Genomic DNA, 19,583 nt, shown 5'->3' with positions numbered 1-19,583 from the left:
AGGATTGTCTTAGCCCCTTCCATAAGGAAAAAGATTGGCAGCTTGGGTAAAAGCCTCCTTGAGTGGAAAGGAGCAGTCCTAAAGTCTCCCGCAAAGGAGAAGGATTGGCCTTGGTTTATCCATCTCAAAGCTATAATCAGTCCCAATCTTTGGTGCAATGCTACCTTTCAACCTCCCCACGAGGGGCTTAATTACAATTTTCGCCTCCTCCTTTGGCCAAGGAGAGATATCAACCATTCATTCCCAAATTCAATAGATAAACAACAGTTAAAACGAATAAAAATGTCATCAAAATCCTTACAAAGGCAACAAGTAAAAGCCCTACAAAGGTAATAACTCTGAAGTTAAAGGAATAATCGAATGAATATTAGTTAAGTTTTTTATTCCCGATAAGAAGATTGCAAGAAAAACCACTTCAAACTCAAACATGTTTTGCACCATCAGAAGTGCAATGTCTAAACCTCCAATCCCAATCTCAATTCTTAAAAATTGGCTAAGTTATTGGCCCGTTGTCAGGAACACACATGTCAATCTCCAATTGGATTTGCTAAGACACCTAAGGCTCAACTCTATCACAAGCAAATGATCTAAAAAAGAGTTATTTTTAAGGCCTTAAACAACCATATTGGGCACTTCCAAGTAATTTCGACTACAACAACACAACTTAACTCTTTGATATCTTTTTCAGATCAATACTTAACACTTAAGTAAAACAAAAAATGACCAAGTACGAATTAGAAAACTAAAGAAGACTAAAGACAAAAAAAGAAACTACTTAAAGATCAAACCTACAAAGGTCAACATCCTCAACATGAGATAAATCTATTAGTAACTATCTAAAAGAACTCATCACACGCCTACTAGAGCTAAATTCAAACAAAGGTCTCCATGACAATTTTCAATCAAGCTCAAGCAAACTTATTGCTCCAATATGACTCCTTATATTAGAGCTCAACATCTTCATAAAACTATTTGATTAGAGATAGTTCATCAAATATAAAAAAATAAAAAATAAATAAATAAACTTAACCTTTTAAGTAAGGACCAACATAAGAAACAATTACTTGGACCAATGTCAGTGCTTAGGGCGAAGTGGGGGGTGGGAGGGTGGCAATGGGCAAGGGCACGAGGAAGGAGGTGCTAAAAGGATAAAAAAAATGATGAACTTAACCTTAGGGGAATTAACATACCCAATAACTTATCTTGACAGATATACCTAATATTTGACTAATTGACTTAAATTTAACTTAAAGTTGGAAATTTATGAAGAAAATTACCTTAAAGAGTTGGTCAACTTTGAAAAATATTTGCATTTAAATGGCATAAGACATGTGAGACCAAAAAATTATATAAAAAAAACCCTTAAGCTCCTTCAAAGGCAAGTCATCCTCTACTAGAGAAATCCCTCACTATACTTACAAAAATATATGAATAAAAATGCAACTACTCATTGAAGATTTTCAACATCGTCACCCGCCACTTCTCATACCTCACTGCTCATAAATGTGACTCTAGTTCACAAACAATATTTTCAACATATTCACCTACCACTTCTTATACCTCACTGCTCATAAATGTGACTTTAGTTCACAAACAATATTTTCAATATCTTCACCTGCCACTTCTTATACCTCACAGCTCATAAATGTGACTCTAATTCACAAACAGTTAATATTTCGTAACATATTGCAAAGTCTTCTTTACTCTCAAATCTCAATCCCTTAAATAACTCATTGGATTCATTACATGATCTAGTACATGATATGAGAGTCTTAGTAGTTGTATTATCTATTACATCCCAATTCAATTATTCAATTATATTATTTATTACACCTCAATTCAATTGTTTAAACATAAGGAAAACACAATATATTCATTTTTTTTATCAATAATATTATATTTTTATACCCTTAATTAGTCAATACATTTGTTAATTAGAGATATACTTAAATTTTCTATTACACTATTAAAACACATAAAATAAGAAAAATATTCGACGATTTTTCATGTAAAAAATCTGTACCAAATAAAAAAACATAATTGATAAATTTTTTTGTTAATTATATTATCATATTATTAAAATAACTAATAGAGAAAAGAAAATAAAAAAATAATGAACAAATACAATTTGATAATTTTCATTATTTTTCACGAAAAAAAAAATCAAGATAAGTTTCATGCATTTTATTTTTTTAAAACAATTTTCCCTCTTTTTAACCAAAGGCATTCTTAAGAAACGAAAACATAGAAAATTTATATATGGTGATAAATTAATCTATATACAGCATGCGGACGCGCGCGCGTGCGCGTGCAGGGTGCGTGGGGTAACCAGACTCCAGACACGAAGCCCTAACCGAATCAGCCGGTGGGAGAGCGAATACGACGAGAGTTGGGTCTCCAGACGGGAAGATTTCGCCGGCGGCTTCGCGAAGTTGGGGAACCTCAGGACCTCTGATTCGAATCGCGATAGATCTCTGATTTCCTCCGCCCACAATCCCCACGGTCTCTCCGCTCTCACCGCTTGCACAATTCTACTCCGTTCCCACGGTCTATTGAGGTTAGTTTGGAAATATATGACATGTTCCTATGCATTGGAATGTCTCTCCTTTTTCAAATTTAAAGTTGTGAGTTAAGTGGTGTGGGTTGAAGGTTTCATGACTGCGGGATAGAGGACATGTCTTGGTAAATTATGGTTTTTCATGTACTACTGATTACACATTCTGGGGTCTGTGTTAATATCATTTTGGGAATTTGCCAAAAGAATTTAGCTTTGTAGTTTATCGTGTGATTTGTTCTTGGCAAGGATGTTGTTGTATTTAAATCTGGTGGTATACATGTGTTTCCAAGAGATGATTGTTTAAAATCAATTTTTAGTGTGAGATCTATGAATGCCATTTGTGTAGTCAGTAATAATGAACATCTCTCTTGTGGTCTTGTTTTTTCTTCCTTGGAATTTTGATGTCCAACCAGATTAATGTTGGACGATTCAAGTGCAGGCAAATATGTCCTGCGTGGTTTTCGTTTCCACAAGTTTGGCGGTTGCGAAATCACTTTAATATCCACTTTAAAGGATCCTTTTATATAAACCCGAATTGATAGGCATTTAGTTTCAAAATAAATAAACCCACTTCAATATTCGATTGGGCATAAGGCCCAAAAATGAGTTCTGATGTTGGGCTAAAACCAGTGGGCAAAATCGAACCAACCTGACATTAAAAGGTTTGATTTGCTTCAGTTTTTCAGTGAAAATATATGGTTCTTTGGAATTCATAAACTATGTCGTTCCAGTCAATTTTTTCTCACAAAACTGATGGGACCAATCTTATTTACACCCCTAGGAGGGGCTAGCAACAAACAACTGACTCCTCTCAGAACTGTAGGAGATACTTGTCCCTTCTCTGCCATCACTCTGCACTATTCATGGTTGTTGTCATTGTCATCTCTTGTAGTTGACTCTATCTCATGTCTTTGGTACAATTCTCTCTCATATCTGGTAGCACAACCTCCATCTATCATATGCGATTGGATTCATCCCCAAAAACCCAAGGATTTGGGTGGTGTTTGGTTGTCGTGAAATGGAAAAAAAAAAAGAGAAAGAAACAAAAGTCTGGACCTCTCCTTTCTTGTTAGTTATAGATTAAAGTAAATGGCCAAGAGGATGAAGGCCAAGTCCGAAAAATAACCAAATCAAATTCTGAATGCTGGTTGTTTCCCAAGAAAATGAAGTTATGAACATGTACTAAATTGAGCTTGTGTTGAGCTCATTGGGTCAGTGGGCTTCTGTTTGAGGATCTTGTAACTGGTTAGACTTGGGTTGACCTTCACTCCAAAGAAGCCTCCAATAATCTTACAACAATAATTATTGTTATTATTTGGGATAAACATTGCCTAGATACAATAACGCTATTTAATTTTGGCCTTGGTTTAATAGAATTTTGCTTACTACTGTGAGTTTTTTAATGTTTGTATGTTTTTATCCATTTGGGCAGGGGTGTTGGGAGACCCCCCCAACCCCCCCTTTTTTTTTTTTTTTTTTTTTTTTTCTGATAAGTGGGTGTCAGGGAGCCCTTGATTTTCAAGACATTTCCATGATTTGGAACTTGAAGGAGTGGAGGCCTTTTTACGGAGATTGCAATCAAGCTCGATTAGAAGGGGTGAGGTGGGCAAAATGGTTTGAATGACTCTTAGAGTGGCAAGTTCTTAGTTAATTTTTTTTTACTTGGCTTGTGGTGGAAAAGGGTCATTCCTTGCAAACATAGTTTAGAGACCTTGGGTTCTATCAAGGGTGGGGTTTTTTTGCACAGGAAACAATTTTGAAAAAGATATTGATGTTAGATCAACTCAAAAAAAGGGATGAATAATGTCAAATAGATGTTAGCGTGTAAAGATGCAGAAGAATCAATTTATATGCTCCTTCATTTTTAAAAGGCAAGAATTCTGTGATAGTTTATTTTTTCTTTGTTTGGAGTAGCTTGAGTGATTCACTCTTCCATGAAAGGAAACCTCATTGATCCTTTGCGGAGAAGAAATGAGAGAAACCTTGGATGATTGCTCCCTTGTGCTTGTTTTGGACAATTGGACTTTATGGAGAAAAAGAGATAGGAGGGCCTTTGAAGATCTTGAATAGATGGATTGAGCCATCAAATCTTCTTTCATGTGTATTTTTTTTAATAGGTTCAAGTGTACATAGATAATCATTCAATGAGTACAATAGGTTTCATTGATTATTTGACCTTCAAGTAAAGGGAGGGAGCTTGTATTTTGTGTTCTCTCCTCTTTTGCTTGCTTGCTGTTTCCTTTTTGTATACACTTTGTGTACTTTGTTGCCCTCATCATAGATGCTTTTAATATAATTTTTTATTTGCTTATCAAACACACCCCACACCCCACACTACCACACACACACGCACACACACACGCATACACACATGCACACACACACACACACACACACACATATTATCCAAATGGATTGAATGTATAAATAATAGAGTGGAGAATTTGTTCATTATGCATATGTTCGTTTGGGTGTGTCTTTTGTGTTTGATTGGTTATTGTTGTAGTATTGAAGTTTCTTATAGAATTTTGAAGTTTCTTATGGAATCTTCAATTTTTGGATAAGTGTGCTATAGGGCACTTGGTAATTATGTATGGTTGATGAGGCACTTGAATGAATCATGATGTTAATTAGTAATTCGCCTTCAAATTGAATGAAATGCATTTATTATTAATTCAGGTTTTGTCATCGCGTCTTGGTAGCAAGCCTGAAGATATTATCAAGCTAGATGCAAATGAAAACCCTTATAGTCCACCCCTAGAGGCAAGTGAGACATGTGATTGGAAACTTTTTTTTAGTACAAAAAATGTTGCAGATTTTATAACTTTTTAATCAAGTTTTAAGACTTGATTTTGAAAGCTAATTATACATTTTTGGCACTTCTAACTGTTACTTATTCAATTATGTACTTCTTTCCCAATGTTATGCAGGTCTTCGAAGCTTTGGGGTCATTGAAATTCCCATATGTTTATTCTGATCCTGAAAGCTGTCGTTTACATGCTGCACTTGCAAAAGATTTGGGCATTGAGTCTGATTATATTCTTGCAGGATGTGGTACAGATGAGCTCATTGATTTGATTATGAGGTTAGAAATGGAAGATTTTTTGTTTACTTTATCTTTAAAATTATATTGATCTTCAGTTTGTAGTATCTATCTAATTCTAGTAATTCCTAATTATTTAATTTGTTTGTTATTGCATTGACTTCCTGATTACAGATGTGTACTGGATCCTGGAGACAAGGTTGTGGACTGCCCGCCAATTTTCACAATGTATGAATTTGATGCTGCTGTTAATGGGGCACTTGTTCTCAAAGGTAAAGTTTATGCCTTTTAGCTTTCAATTATATTAGTGACACCTTATTACTGAAAGCCACATTTATTGACACCCTTTTTTGAATTTTTCTACTTTTTAGTCCCACTTCTTAAACATGGTTTCCTGCGCTTAACTCCTGTCATCTACATTTATTTGCTAAAAATCTGCCATTTATGTTCTTATTTGCCTTATTTTTTTATTGTCACATCATCTCAAACAATTGTAATGCCGTAAATTTTCATATCACACTGTAGTACCGAGGAATTCAGACTTCAGCCTGAATGTAGAACTCACTGCTGATGTTGTTCAGAAGGAGAAACCAAAATGCATATTCCTAACTTCTCCTAACAATCCAGATGAAAGGTAATTCTCAGTTGTTACTGTTTTTTATGAACGTTATTTTAGGGATATAAAGAACCAAAATGGTGACATATTTTCTACTTGTTTACGTAACTGAGCAATGGTTCAAGTTTTAGATTATTAGTATAATTAAATTGTGGTTATGCTGATCCTGGGAGTTAGCTACATGCTTTGAACATATGATGATCGACACTGTATGCTATTATTTTATCAAGTGTTTTCAAATTCTGATACATTTTATTGTTGTCTTACTCCTTATTTTGTAGTATAATCAATGATGAAATTCTTTTGAAGATCCTTGACTTGCCTATTTTTTTTGTGCTGGATGAAGCATACATTGAGTTTTCGGGAATCAAGTCTAGGATGGGATGGGTGAAGAAGTTTGAGAATTTAATTGTCCTGAGGACATTTAGTAAAAGAGCTGGTATGTTCATAATCTTTTTGCCTACATAATGAGGCGATTTTATGTAGAGATGTACGTGTAGAATGGGATGAATGAAAAAGTCTGAGAATTTAACTGTCCCTAGGACATTTATAAAAAGAGTTGGTGTGTTCTTAAATATTTTTTTTGTTGTACCAATGAGCCAATTATATGTTGAAACATGCATGTACATAATACTTTTTGTCAGTAATTAACCCCAATTTTGAGTTTTTTTTTTTTTTTTTTTAAAGAAACAAGAATTGTATTATATAAAAAAAATGAGTTAGCAAAGAAGGATGAGAGATCATTTATAGTGATAGGAGTACAAAAAGAAAGATAATAGAGAAATAAGACCGACCTAACACGTAACCAACCAGCAACCATACCCCAGCCTAGAACTAATAATCCAATACAAAAACGAAGGCAGTGGTGAAGGTAAAGCTGGATGAATGCCCTTGATGCTTACCAAAAAATTTGGAAGAAATGTTGGTCCTTTAATTGAAAGGGTTCCATTTTATCTTTTTTTAGATGGTTTAGGTTCAAAGAAGGAAGAAGAACAAAAGAAGAAAGTAGAGTTTGTTGTCAGTGAGAGACATGAAATGTCTATACCTATTCCTTTATTATTTGTAAGATTTGAATCATTACCTGCACAAAGCGACGTTGCCCTTTGTAAGGAATATTTCTGCATATTTATACATTCCTCTTTTTGCATGTGCTATGGCAAGGGTTGTTTGCTTTAGTGGCAATGAACTTGGTGGTATGGGAGTGGTCACCTATCAAAGAGAAAAAAAACTTGATGGTATGGGAGTGGTCTCTCAATTTTCTTTGATACGTAAAATTTATACGATAGATGTCAAAAGGGGATGCAGCCCATGTGCATGGTGTATATACAATGATTAAAAACAATAGAAAGAAAAAAGGAGAAAAGAAGAGACTCTTCTCTCCTTAAGACCCAAAATATCAATGACATATATCAAAGAAAGGCTTCTGTTTCCTATTGATCTTCCGACTGATTCAAACAAGAATTTATAAAAGCATTTAGGGTGTGTTTGATATGTGGGAATAGGAATGGCAATAGGATGAGAATGGAAGTCAATCATGATATTGTATAGAAGAGAGGAATCAAAGTCCTAATGGAAGTAGGACTTGGTTTTTATAAAAATGAATTTTTTATTCCTACTCCCATTCTACAAAACAATCCAAGTACATTAGTGAATAAGAGATGATATTGATTTCCTATTTCTATTCTCTATTCTAGCATTTCAAACATAACCTTAGAGGAATCGAATGTAGGGAAACCTAGATCCTATAGTATTTCGTGGTGCTTGTCCCTTTTTTGGTCATATGGATTTTAAGGAGTTATTTAGAAGTAAAATCATGGATGATATAATGCTCTCATATAGTATGTTGCTTCTTCTAGGCTGACAGTTAGGATGGCTTTATTTTATTTTTCATTTTTTATTTCTTTTTTCTTCCCAAGATTATTGTATACTTGCCACTATGTGTTGGTTTCTACTGGGCCAAAATCATTATGATCATGCAATACTACAAGATCTTGAAGTTAAATATTTTTAGTTATTAGTGAATACTATAAATGAAATATATGTTGTAATAGGACATGGATATTGCAACATTGGTATTACCTTAATGAATGAGTGTTTTTAAGTCTAGCTTAAGACACATGTAAGAAGGTGGACACACCTTTCTCTTGTGGGTACCTTATGTGAATATTAGCTGGTCTTATTTCAGTTGTTTTATTACTTTCAGAGCAACATCTTCCCCCCACTTTTTTTTTTCAAAATACTATTCTTAGGTTCAAGAAGGTTTAGTGCGATCAGTATCCAACATATGGTGTTTAACTAATAGAACTGAGTGGCTTTTCATGTATTCCAATTCATATTGGATGTGCTAATCTTGTGCACTGACATATAATTATGCTCTGACTTCTGTCATAAGTGATATAGTTTTTTGACATTCTATGGTACTTTGTGTGCACCTTGGAAGATCAATATGTATCTTTATTTTCTTGTTGCTTTATGCAGGAAATAAGCAGGATTCCCATGCAATAGTAGTAAATCTTAAACTAATTAGTACAAGCTGATAGTATCAATGTATTGATGTTGTATTGAAATTTACATTGTAGCAGTTGATTATTGTCATCACCTTTAAAATTTGGTTGAAATTTACATGTTGTATTGAAATTTACATTCATAACTAAAGGTTGAGATGCAAATATGAACTGTGCATCCACAGATATAGTGGATATTATAATTTGGTTATTCACCAGTGTTGGACCAATCCTTTTTCCTTTCCTTAGTTGTTTTTTGTACAACTAGACATTTAAAATAAAAATTATATGCAAATAGTAATTTTAATTTATGCAAAACTGCTGGTTCAAGTACTGAAACATTCATTCTTTAGTAATCCTTTGTCATGGGGTAGCACGTATATAGAAGTAGGCTCAATATCTCTTATTGGTTTTGTTGATTGGGTGGGTTTTTGGTGAGGGAGGGGTTGGTTGTTTTTTGGGTTGTCCTCTCCCTTCCTGTATAACTTGTTTTATCGCATCCTTGTTTTGTTTTTTATAAAATTTATCCCTTTACTTATAAAAAAATTTCAATTATAAAGAAACTAAATTCATGGATCTTTGCAAGTTATTTGATTAAAATTTATCCATGTTGTCTCTCATGGTTCATGGATAGACTTCTAAATACACCCCTGAATTTGTTTCTCAAGTGCATGTCATTGAAGATGTATTTTTTAATACCATTATTTGTAATGTCTCAATTTTCATATCAGTTTACTTGATGTAGGTTTTTCATGTGAACAAGAAAATCTGACATTTTCTTTTCTCATATACATTACTTTTTATTATGTGAATCATGTCATCTTTGCCACTCCTCCCATACATGCCTTCAACTCTTTGATCTGTTGGTCTGCTAAGTAGCCACCTTCTATAGGGGTATTACCTTTGGCCTATTAAAAATAAAAATAAAAATAGGGGTATCACCCCTAAACTTGCAACCATAATATTTATCTTTGGAAATAAAGGGACTTGGATGACTATAAGTAACATCATAAAAGAGTTTTTTCTTTCAAAGTTAAAATATAATATTTTCTAATTGTAAATAAATGGATTGTGGTCTCATTCATGCATAGGATACTAGTTTGGAGGTATTGAAGATAGAAGTTGGTCCTATGGTTCATCTCTCATATTAATTTTTTTTTTTTTGATAAGTAAAGGATATGCATTAAAAAAGGCAAAATGCCGCAAAGCATACAGGAAGTATACAAGGCAGCTTAGGCCTCAAAAAACAAAAACAAAGAATCACCTCCCTTTAAGTGGAAGCTATCCACTCTAAGAAGCCTATAAGGGAGAACGCCTCCTCACCTACATATAATTTGGCCCAACTCCACAAATTACAAACAAAAAAATTCTTTAACTTTTGAACATTCAAAATCCCTCCCCTAAAAGCTAATCTATTCCTCTCCTTCCACATCGTCCAAAAAATACACAACGGAATGGCATCCCATATCTTTTTTCTTTTCTTTCCCACAAACGATCCCCTCCAACTAGCTAAAACCTCCTTTACAGTTTCTGGAAAAACCCATTTCACATCAACTAAACCAAAAACAATATCCCATAAAGCTCTAACCACTATACAATGTATAAGGATATGATTTACACTTTCTTCCTCACAGCCACACAAGAAGCAACGATTTGGCAGTTGAAGTCCTCTTCTTTGAAGTCTATCCAAAGTTAGCACCTTCCCCCATGTCGCCTCCCAGGCAAAAAAAGCAACTTTAGTTGGCACCCTTGCCACCCAAATGCTTCTTGAAGGAAAACCTATATCATCAGACTTCGCCAACAAACTATAAGCTTCCTTGACCCAAAACTGACCACTTCTTCCTTTCCTCCATAGAACTGAGTCTTCCTCCAAGGAGGGTTTGAAACCCCTCAATATGTGGAGAAAGTCCCCAACCAACTCCAACTCCCAATCATTGAAGTCCCTCACAAAGTGTAGGTTCCAATTTCCTTGACCCGAATTTTGATCCCACATTTCCTCAACCGTTGAATTCCTTTGCATAGCCATACCAAAGAGATGAGGGAAACACTGAGACAATGAAGATTCTGAGCACCACACATCTGTCCAAAATCTGATCATGTTGCCCTTCCCTACTTGGAATGTCATGTTATCCCAACACCACTCTGATTCTTTCCAAATCTCCTTCCAAACCCCTACTCCAATGGCCCCATTTACCTTTTTGGGCCTTCAATCAAGACCCTCCTGCCCATACTTCACCTTGATCACTTGTCTCCACAGATTATCTTTGTCACAGGCATACCTCCATATCCACTTGCCAAGCGAAGCTTTGTTCAACAAAGCTAGCTTCCTAAGTCCTAGCCCACCTTTATCCTTGTCTGTACATACCACCCCCATTTAACCAGATGAACTTTTCCCTCCATATTTCCCCCTCCCCACAAAAAATCCCTTTGCATTTTCTCAATCCTTCTAACAACAATCTTGGGCATTCTGAAAATAGACATTTGATAGATTGGCATGCTAGCCAAAGTACTTTTTATTAAGGTGACTCTTCCTCCTTTAGAAATATATTACCGTTTCCAAAGAGCTAGTCTCCTCCTTACTCTCTCCTCCACCCCATCCCATATATAAGGCGCTCTGTTTGGGGCCCCTAAAGGAAGACCCAATTACTGAGAAGGTAAAGACCCCACCTTGCAGCCTAGCTCAATAGCCAACTCCTCCATCTCCATCACCTCTCCAACTGGAATGATTTCACTCTTGGCTAAATTAATCCTTAGCCCTGAAGCCGCTTCAAACCATAATAAAATCCAACTTAAGTGAGTTAGATGATCCTTTCTGGCCTCACAGAATATAATTGCGTCGTCAGCAAAAAACAAGTGAGAGATGTTCAATGGGGGACCACTTCCACCCCTTATGTTGCATCCTGATAAAAACCCCCCCTCCACAGCTCTCCTGATAAGAACATCTAGCACTTCCATCCCCATAATGAAGAGGTAAGGAGACAAAAGATCCCCTTGTCTAAGGCCTTTAGTGCTAGGGAAGAAACCTGCAGGCACTCCATTAACCAACACTGAAAATTTAGCTGAGGATAGGCAACTCCACATCCACCCCACCCACTTAGTCCCAAAGCCCATCTTTTGCAACACCTTCAACAAGAACTTCCAGTTGATGCTGTCATAGGCTTTCTCTATATCCAATTTGCATATAATACCCTTTTCTTTTTGTTTCTGCCACGTGTCTATCACTTCATTTGCAATTAAAGAGGCATTAAGAATTTGTCTTCCCCTCACAAAGGCATTCTGAGAAATGGAAACCACCTTACCTACTACTTTCTTCAATCTATTAGCTAGCACTTTAGCCAATAACTTGTAAAGCCCCCCCAAGAGACTAATAGGTCTGAAGTCTCTAAGCTCCTCAGCCCCACTTTTCTTGGGGATCAATACCAAGAAAGTATTGTTGAGACTCTTGAGGAAAGAGCTGTGATCGTAGAAGTCTTTGAACATTTCTAAAATCTCCTCTTTAATGAACTCCCAACAACTTTGCCAAAATGCCATAGTAAAGCCGTCCGGACCGGGGGCTTTATCCCCATTCATCTCCATCAAAGCCACATGGATTTCATCCTCTGTAAAGGGCCTCTCCAAGTTCTCAGCCTCTTGTAGGCTGATATGATCAAACTGAAGATTCCCTATGTCCGCCTTCCACCCCATATCTTCTGAAAGCAAACTTTGAAACGCATTAGCTATTCCTTCCCTGATTTCCTGCTCCTCTACCAGCCACACCCCATTGATCTTTATTCTCTCCAAAGAGTTATTTCTACGGTGAGCGCTTGCCATGCGATGAAAGAAACCCGTGTTTCTATCCCCCTCCTTCAGCCATATTTCCCTAGAGAGCTGTCTCCAATGAGTTTCCTCCATAATCACCCATTTTCTATAATTATCCTTTGCCTCTTTTTTAAGCTCTGTTTCCTCCACAGTCAGAATTCTTTCACTTTCCTCCCTATCCCAGAATTCCACCTGCTGCAAGGCTAAAGATTTGTTGCTTTCCAGCTTTCCAAAGACTTCTCTATTCCAAACTTTCAATTTCTGTTTGATTTCCTTCATCTTAGTAGCCAATCTGTAACTAGCACTGCCCCTAACCTCAATTCCTTGCCACCAGCTGTGAACAAGATCATTGAAGCCCTCAACCTTAAGCCACATTTTTTCAAATCTGAATGGAGTCGGGCCTCGTCTTATCCCCCCCACTAACGTAATTGGGAAATGATCGGATACCGGACGAGGTAGCCTACACTGATTAATCCCACTGAATTGGTCTATCCAACTAGGGGATACCAAGAACCTGTCCAATCTTGCCCATGCCTGATTGTTTTGTCCCCCATTCCAAGTAAATTCGCCCCCTTGAAGGGGAAGGTCCACCAGCCCAAGATCATCCACAATTTTAGCAAATTTCCTCATTGCTGAATTCATTCCCCTCTGGCTACTCCTTTCCCGCGGAAACAGAGTAATATTAAAATCCCCCCCTGTACACCAAGGGTCTTCCCACAACCCTCTAATCGCCCCAAACTCATCCCATAATGCATCCCTTTCCACTTTGGAGAACAGACCAACACTCCCGTAAAAATCCATATAGCCCCATTTTCTACGTTCCGGAACCTGCAAGATAACGTAAACTGACCCTCTTCCCAATCTAGAATATCCAAAGACCTTCTATCCCAGCATATCAGAATTCCTCCCGAAGCCCCTTCCGCATTCATAGCTTTCCAAGCTAGGAATCTTCCGGATCCTAAACTTCTCGCAATGCTATCCGACATAGCTTGAATTTTTGTCTCCTGAATACAGATTAAGTCCACCCTCTGGTTCCTTATGAACGTCTTAATAACTTTTACTTTGGAGCTATCATTTGCTCCCCTCACATTCCAACTCAGAATTTTCATCTTCATTGGACAATCACAATCTGGCGCCCTTTGCCCTGTACCGAGCCTTTCTGTTTAATTCCCCCCTCATAATTAATGGAGCATTCCAGTCTTTTTAACTCCCTTTCGAACTTAGATTTTTCCAGTAGCTCTTTACTATGGATTTTCTCCCTTCTTTTTCTGATTTTGGTCAGAAAATTCAGGATTTCCTTCTCCAACCCCTCCGTGGGGAAACCCAAGAATTGGCTGAATTTCGCCAAACCACTCTCCTCCCATTTGCCCTCCTGCTCACCTCTCTCTGTTTGGGTATCAAAAATATCTCCGACCCCAAACATCCCCCTGCCCTTATCACTGCTACTTGTATTTGCTCCCAATTCCTTACCTCCATTGCTTCTTTCATTACAGCCCTCATACACCGTTAACCACATTGTATTATCAGCCCGAGCTTCCTCATTCCAGTCCCCAGAATGATCGAAAAACTCCCCCCCTGGAGTCCGATCAAAAAGAAAAGAATTGAGATGAGAGGTCCCCAAAACCCTTTTCCCCCAAGAGCACAATCCCATTCCATACCTCATTGACTCCTCTTTAAGCGCCTTATCCGTCTCTGATATCCTAGCCACTCCATATAACTTCCTCAAGTCCTCAGTCTCCCACGCAACAAAAGGCTCTGGCACATGAGGATTACCTGGAACGGGTCCTGTCGACAATGAGTCCTTCTTCTGAGAGTTATTTTGATCTTGGGCTGCTGAGGAAGTTGGGCCTTCCCTTCGCTTTACAACTAAATCAGACCGATGGGTACATCCCTTTGGGGTTGGGCCTTTGTTTGACAATCGGGCTTTTGGCGACTCTGGGCCTACAGTAGAGCAGCCCACTTCATCAAGCCTATGCGACGGGCCTGCTTCTGGGCTTGCAGCCACACCTTTCATCTTCAAGCCCATGACTCCGCTCTTTAAACCAGGCCCACCAACCCCTCTTGGCTCCTTTGGGTTCGCAATTGGGCTTAAGAGGTGCATTGCACCAGTTGGAGCCCAAGACCGGGATGTCGGGCTTCGAAATACAACCTGACCCGATCCAACCCCCTGCTTACCCGTCCCATCATCTGACGGGTGCAGGGTCTCGAGACTCACACTCACCCACCCCTTCCTCACTCGTTTCTCCCCGCGTGAGATCTCTTCACCCCTAACCTCACTGCTGTGACGACCATCTTTTTGTCTGCAACTCCTCCTTATCACCGGACGACATTCCCACCATAAGGATACAACATAGACCTCATCATCCGCTTCGACTTCCAGAACACTCGGTCTAGCTTCGCCTCTCCCTTTCACCAAGATTCTGGCCCACTGGAGCTCGCCTATCGTTTTCGTTTGTTCGTCGACTGTGATAAAGCCGCCACATTCATCCCCCACCTTCTTCAAGACCTCTGGGCTCCAAAGCGAAACTGGGAGCCCAAATAATCTCACCCAAACTTCCTCTGTCTCTTCCTCCTCTGTCCAACATCCACTCCTAGGACTCCAAAAATCCAGCCCTACCTGGACTCCATCCATCGTGCGATTTCCGGAGGATACAACACGACGAGCCTCTTCCAAATCTTCAAAGTCCAGCAGAATCCTTCCTTTTTCCAACTTAGCCAGCCCTAAGCTACCTTTAAGCTCCCACAATTTTGCCCAAAGCTGTCCCACCTTCTCAAGGTCATCTTCTCCCCTTGAGTTGTCTTTCCTGCTCGCCACGACACAATGTTCCAATTTCTTTAACAATCCTATTGATTCCTCCCTTTTCACCTTCACTACGATTGCGTTTGGGTTACCCGACAGTGCTCGTTTTGCTATTGTTGCATACGATCTCCCCCCAACAGTCTTCCCCATGTCCTTTCCTTCCTGGGTTTCTGGTCTACTACCAAAAGAGCCTACCATCTGGTTAAGCTTCTCCGCCATGATCATCCACCCCTTTTTATCCCTTCTGCCTCTCGGGATGAAGATGCAGAACCGTTTCCTCTCTAGATCAGAGACCCCTAGCCGAATAAATCCCCCCGCTTTGTTTATTCCTCGTGACATGGAATACATTCGGCCCTGCTCTTTCCATTCCCTTCCCCATCTTGCTTCTTTCTCATCCTTGATGCAGAGATTCAGTCCTTCCAAGAAAAACCCTAGACTGTCCGATCCCAATCGAACCCATGACGAAACCCCTCCCTTCTTCTCCACAATGAGGACCTGGATTTTTCCTTTTCTATCATCCACAATGATCTCGAACGCCTTGGATTCCACTATGAAGCTGCACTCCTTCCTTCTGCTTCACGGCGCCGACCCCTCCTCCCCCTCCTCACCATCACACTCGCCTATGCACTCTCTCTCGCCTTCTCTCGCTCTCTCTCTCTCTCCCATTCCTTCTGCTTCAAAATGCCATCTCTCATATTAATTTTATATTCTACTTTTGGAAATAACTTCTTTTGTTATATTTTCTTTCATATGAAATTGTTTCTTACATTTCAACTGAACATTGGCATAGGATTAAGCTGGACTCCGTGTGGGATATGGAGCATTTCCTTTGAGCATTATAGGGTATCTTTGGAGGGCAAAGCAACCATATAATGTTTCTGTAGCTGCTGAAGTTTCTGCATGTGCGGCATTGCTGAATCCCACCTATTTAGAGGTACTTTGGTCTTTTATTTTAGTATTATTTTTGTTGCATGTTTGGCTATATCCTCGCATTTTGAGGACCAAACATTTCAAGATAAAGGGATAAAATAGCATCCATTTATCTTGAACACTACTTCTCTTACTAGTTCCCAAACATTCAAGATAAGGGATGAATCAGTATCCCTTTAGCTTGAACATCATTTCTAATACTAGTTCACTGTATCTTCCAGAAGGTGAAAGAAGCTTTGGTACAAGAGCGGGATAGGCTTTATAAGCTTCTGAAAGAAGTGCCATTTCTCAACCCATTTCCAAGCTATTCTAATTTTATTCTTTGTGAGGTTATGTCTGGAATGGATGCTAAGAAGCTAAAGGTAAAATTACTTTTTGCTTCCACGTTTTATGATTGATTCTTTTGGGGTTGTAGTTTAACATCGTAACGGTTTGGATTGGGATTAGGATTTGTGTACTTCATATGTAACACATGTACTTTGTTGTGCTGTTTGTTAGGTGCTATTAATATATTTTTTTGCCTGCCTAATACAAAAAAGAGAGAGAGAGAGAATCAGTTCATGATTTGTTCTTCTTCTAATTTAACATAGTAATGGTTTGCATTGAATTTAGTAAAGAGATCACTAATCCCACACATTGTAACTGGGATGTAGGCTAACTGTATGCAATGTGTGTATTTGTGTTTCTTTTTTTTTTCGTAGATCTTGTAAGTTTGCATAGACTTCTACTTTCAAAGTTAGCTAAGGGAATGAGACTCTCCATTGCTTCAGGTTTGTGACCTCCCAAGCATTTGCATGTGGCTATAATGAAATATCAAGAATTAGGCCTCTATCCAGCGCATACTTTATCTAATGAATAGCTGTGCCCATTTGGACTTGGCTAATGATAACTAAGAGGGTGGTCTGTAGATCCTCACTCGCTTCTTACTTATACCGCATGGACTAGGAAGAATCAATTTTGTGTAGTATTAATTCTATAAGACTAAACCATCACAATTGTGCCCAATGGCAAAACTATTTTGGATCGACTAATGATTGTAAAGATGGTGGTCCATAGCTCCTCTAGCTTGTTATTTATCATGCATGGATTAGTAAGAACCTATTTCTGAAGGATTCGATTCTATAAGGTGTATCTGTCAAACAACTTCTTCTTGCGAAACGACTACTTCTTCTTATTTTAATTTTAATTATTTATAGAAATTTATTGTTTTCCCATAGTTGATTTACAATTCCAGGTTATAGATGAGTAGTAAGTTAGTAACTTAAGTTATGTCCCTTCAGTGGTAGGAGGGCAAAAGCCCATAGCTTCATGGCAGAGTGAGGAAACTAGGGAGCATGCTTGAGGGCAGCTGTAGTGATCATGAGAAGCTCTAAACCATGTTTCAAGTCTAGCTTTGATTTCAAACGTTATATGAAGAGCTCTCGGACATATTTTCCAAGTGTCTGGTTTCAATTTTTTTTTTTTTTTTTTTTTTTTTCTTGGGGGATGGATAAACAAAAGAAAAATACTAAAGGCACCAACTGAAGGTGCACCAAAGGACAGGCCGTATACAATGGGAGCTAGGAAAGCAACAAAAACCAATGGCCCATTCAAGATGAACCTAACCAGTCTTTAAAACCTACCGTGTCTGGTGTCATTTTATTAAGGGTTGGCAAATGCTTGACTCCTTTTCTCTGACATTGATTTAAAAAGAACTGGCTTAGGATCTCCTTGTGATTTTATTTGTAGAGGCTTTAAAGATTTCCTTCTGTCAAACAAATTTGTGAGAGTTTTACGAAATTTCAGAAATCCTCTCTTGGGTTGTGAAAACTTATTTGTAAGGAAACCAAGAGATTCCTAGCCACATGTCATTATAAAATGAAATATTATTATGCGGCTAAAATGTAGCACCTACAACTTCTGCTGTCGACCTGGTTGTGCACTTCTTTAACAGAATCTGAGTGTAGAAGTTTGGAGCAGGAAGTAGGAAGCTCTTGTCTTCAAGGAACTCAAAGTTTAGGGGCATCTAGGAAGCCTCCCAATGAACATTTGGTACCAGACACATAGAATCAAAGGTTTCATATAATTCCCTTGACTGGTTGACTCCTATCTTCAAAATGAAGGACCTAATGTCTCTCGAGTGGTTGAAAAATTGATTTGTTGGATTCCTCCGATTAACGAAAGATTCAAATTAAATTTTGATGGTTCAAGAATAGAGAATAAAAATGCATTAGGATGGGTTATTAAAGATTCTAATGGAATTATAAAAATGGTTGCAAGTAGACAAATAGGTAATGCATCAATAATATTGTGGAATCTATGGCTTTAAGAGATGACGTGTTAGCTACTAAGAACAATGGGTTTTTAAACCTAGAAATTGAAAGAGGCTCAAAAATAGTAATTGATTGTTATAATAAAAAATGTAACACTCTTTAAGTTTTATTATGATATTAATGGAGGATATTTGGAAGTTATCTTAGGATCTAAAAATGTACAATTGTCATCATATTTATTGGGAAACAAATAGAATAATAAATTATTTAGTTAAGAAAGGTATTTGTAATATATATAATCAATAATTTGGAGGTCAAATTTTCTTAGAGATGTTATAAAGTTTGGTTTCGAAGATTATTGTGTTTCATCTTTTAATCAAATTTGTAAAAATTTTGCTTTGTATTATCTTTTCAAAAAAAGAAAAAAGAAAAAAGGTTTCATATAATTCTGAAAACACGGGTGGTAATGTAATTATTGAATGTTCTCTGCTTGTTTTCAAAATTTCCTGAAGTTGACCAAAAGTATGCTACTCATAAGAAATAGTCCCGACCTGAGCCCAGAATTTGAAATATGCCACTCGTGAAATGTTCATCTTTAAAGCCATCTGGTGACAACTGAAATATGCACATAACCTTTATTGCTATGTTCTGATATCTATTTTGACAAATGATTTTGATGTAGGATGATCTTGCGAAAATGGGCGTGATGATCCGTTACTACAATAACAAAGAACTGAAGGGTCATGTTCGCGTCTCCATCGGGAAGCCTGAACATACAGATGCCTTGATGGCTTGTCTCAATTCCCTTTCTTGACTGATTTCTGGTGTTAAAACTTCCTAAAATCATTCAATTGCTTTGATTGGAATGATCCTGAGGATGCCTTATATATATTATATGAAAACTACGGACAATCAAACCTATTTCTTGATGCCAAAAGGAGTAAATAGGGTCCCAAATAACAAAAGACATGTAAAAAGTAGGTTCGATTATGCCTATTCCTAATCCTAAATGAAATGTAACAACATGGGGATTCTTATGTAAATATAGTATCTTTTAAGAAGAATGGTTCCTTCAACCATTTA

General features: G+C 37.6%; 1 protein-coding gene across 1 annotated transcript; it reads left to right on the top strand.

Annotated features, from left to right (window-relative positions):
• The first annotated feature begins 1,113 nt into the window (after window positions 1–1,113).
• On the top strand, window positions 1,114–19,543 carry LOC117917095 (histidinol-phosphate aminotransferase, chloroplastic-like). Its single transcript, XM_034833322.1, has 11 exons — window positions 1,114–1,137; window positions 2,471–2,557; window positions 5,237–5,320; window positions 5,488–5,642; window positions 5,775–5,872; window positions 6,126–6,234; window positions 6,498–6,655; window positions 7,796–7,801; window positions 16,116–16,252; window positions 16,470–16,610; window positions 19,183–19,543. Exons 1-11 carry the CDS (start codon window positions 1,114–1,116, stop codon window positions 19,312–19,314), a joined length of 1,131 nt encoding a protein of 376 aa, XP_034689213.1. The 3' UTR covers window positions 19,315–19,543.
• The last annotated feature ends 40 nt before the right edge of the window (window positions 19,544–19,583 follow it).

Source organism: Vitis riparia, chromosome 6 (assembly GCF_004353265.1).
Source record: "Vitis riparia cultivar Riparia Gloire de Montpellier isolate 1030 chromosome 6, EGFV_Vit.rip_1.0, whole genome shotgun sequence".
Classification (NCBI taxonomy): domain Eukaryota; kingdom Viridiplantae; phylum Streptophyta; class Magnoliopsida; order Vitales; family Vitaceae; genus Vitis; species Vitis riparia.
This window is presented reverse-complemented; position numbering and strand designations above follow the sequence as displayed.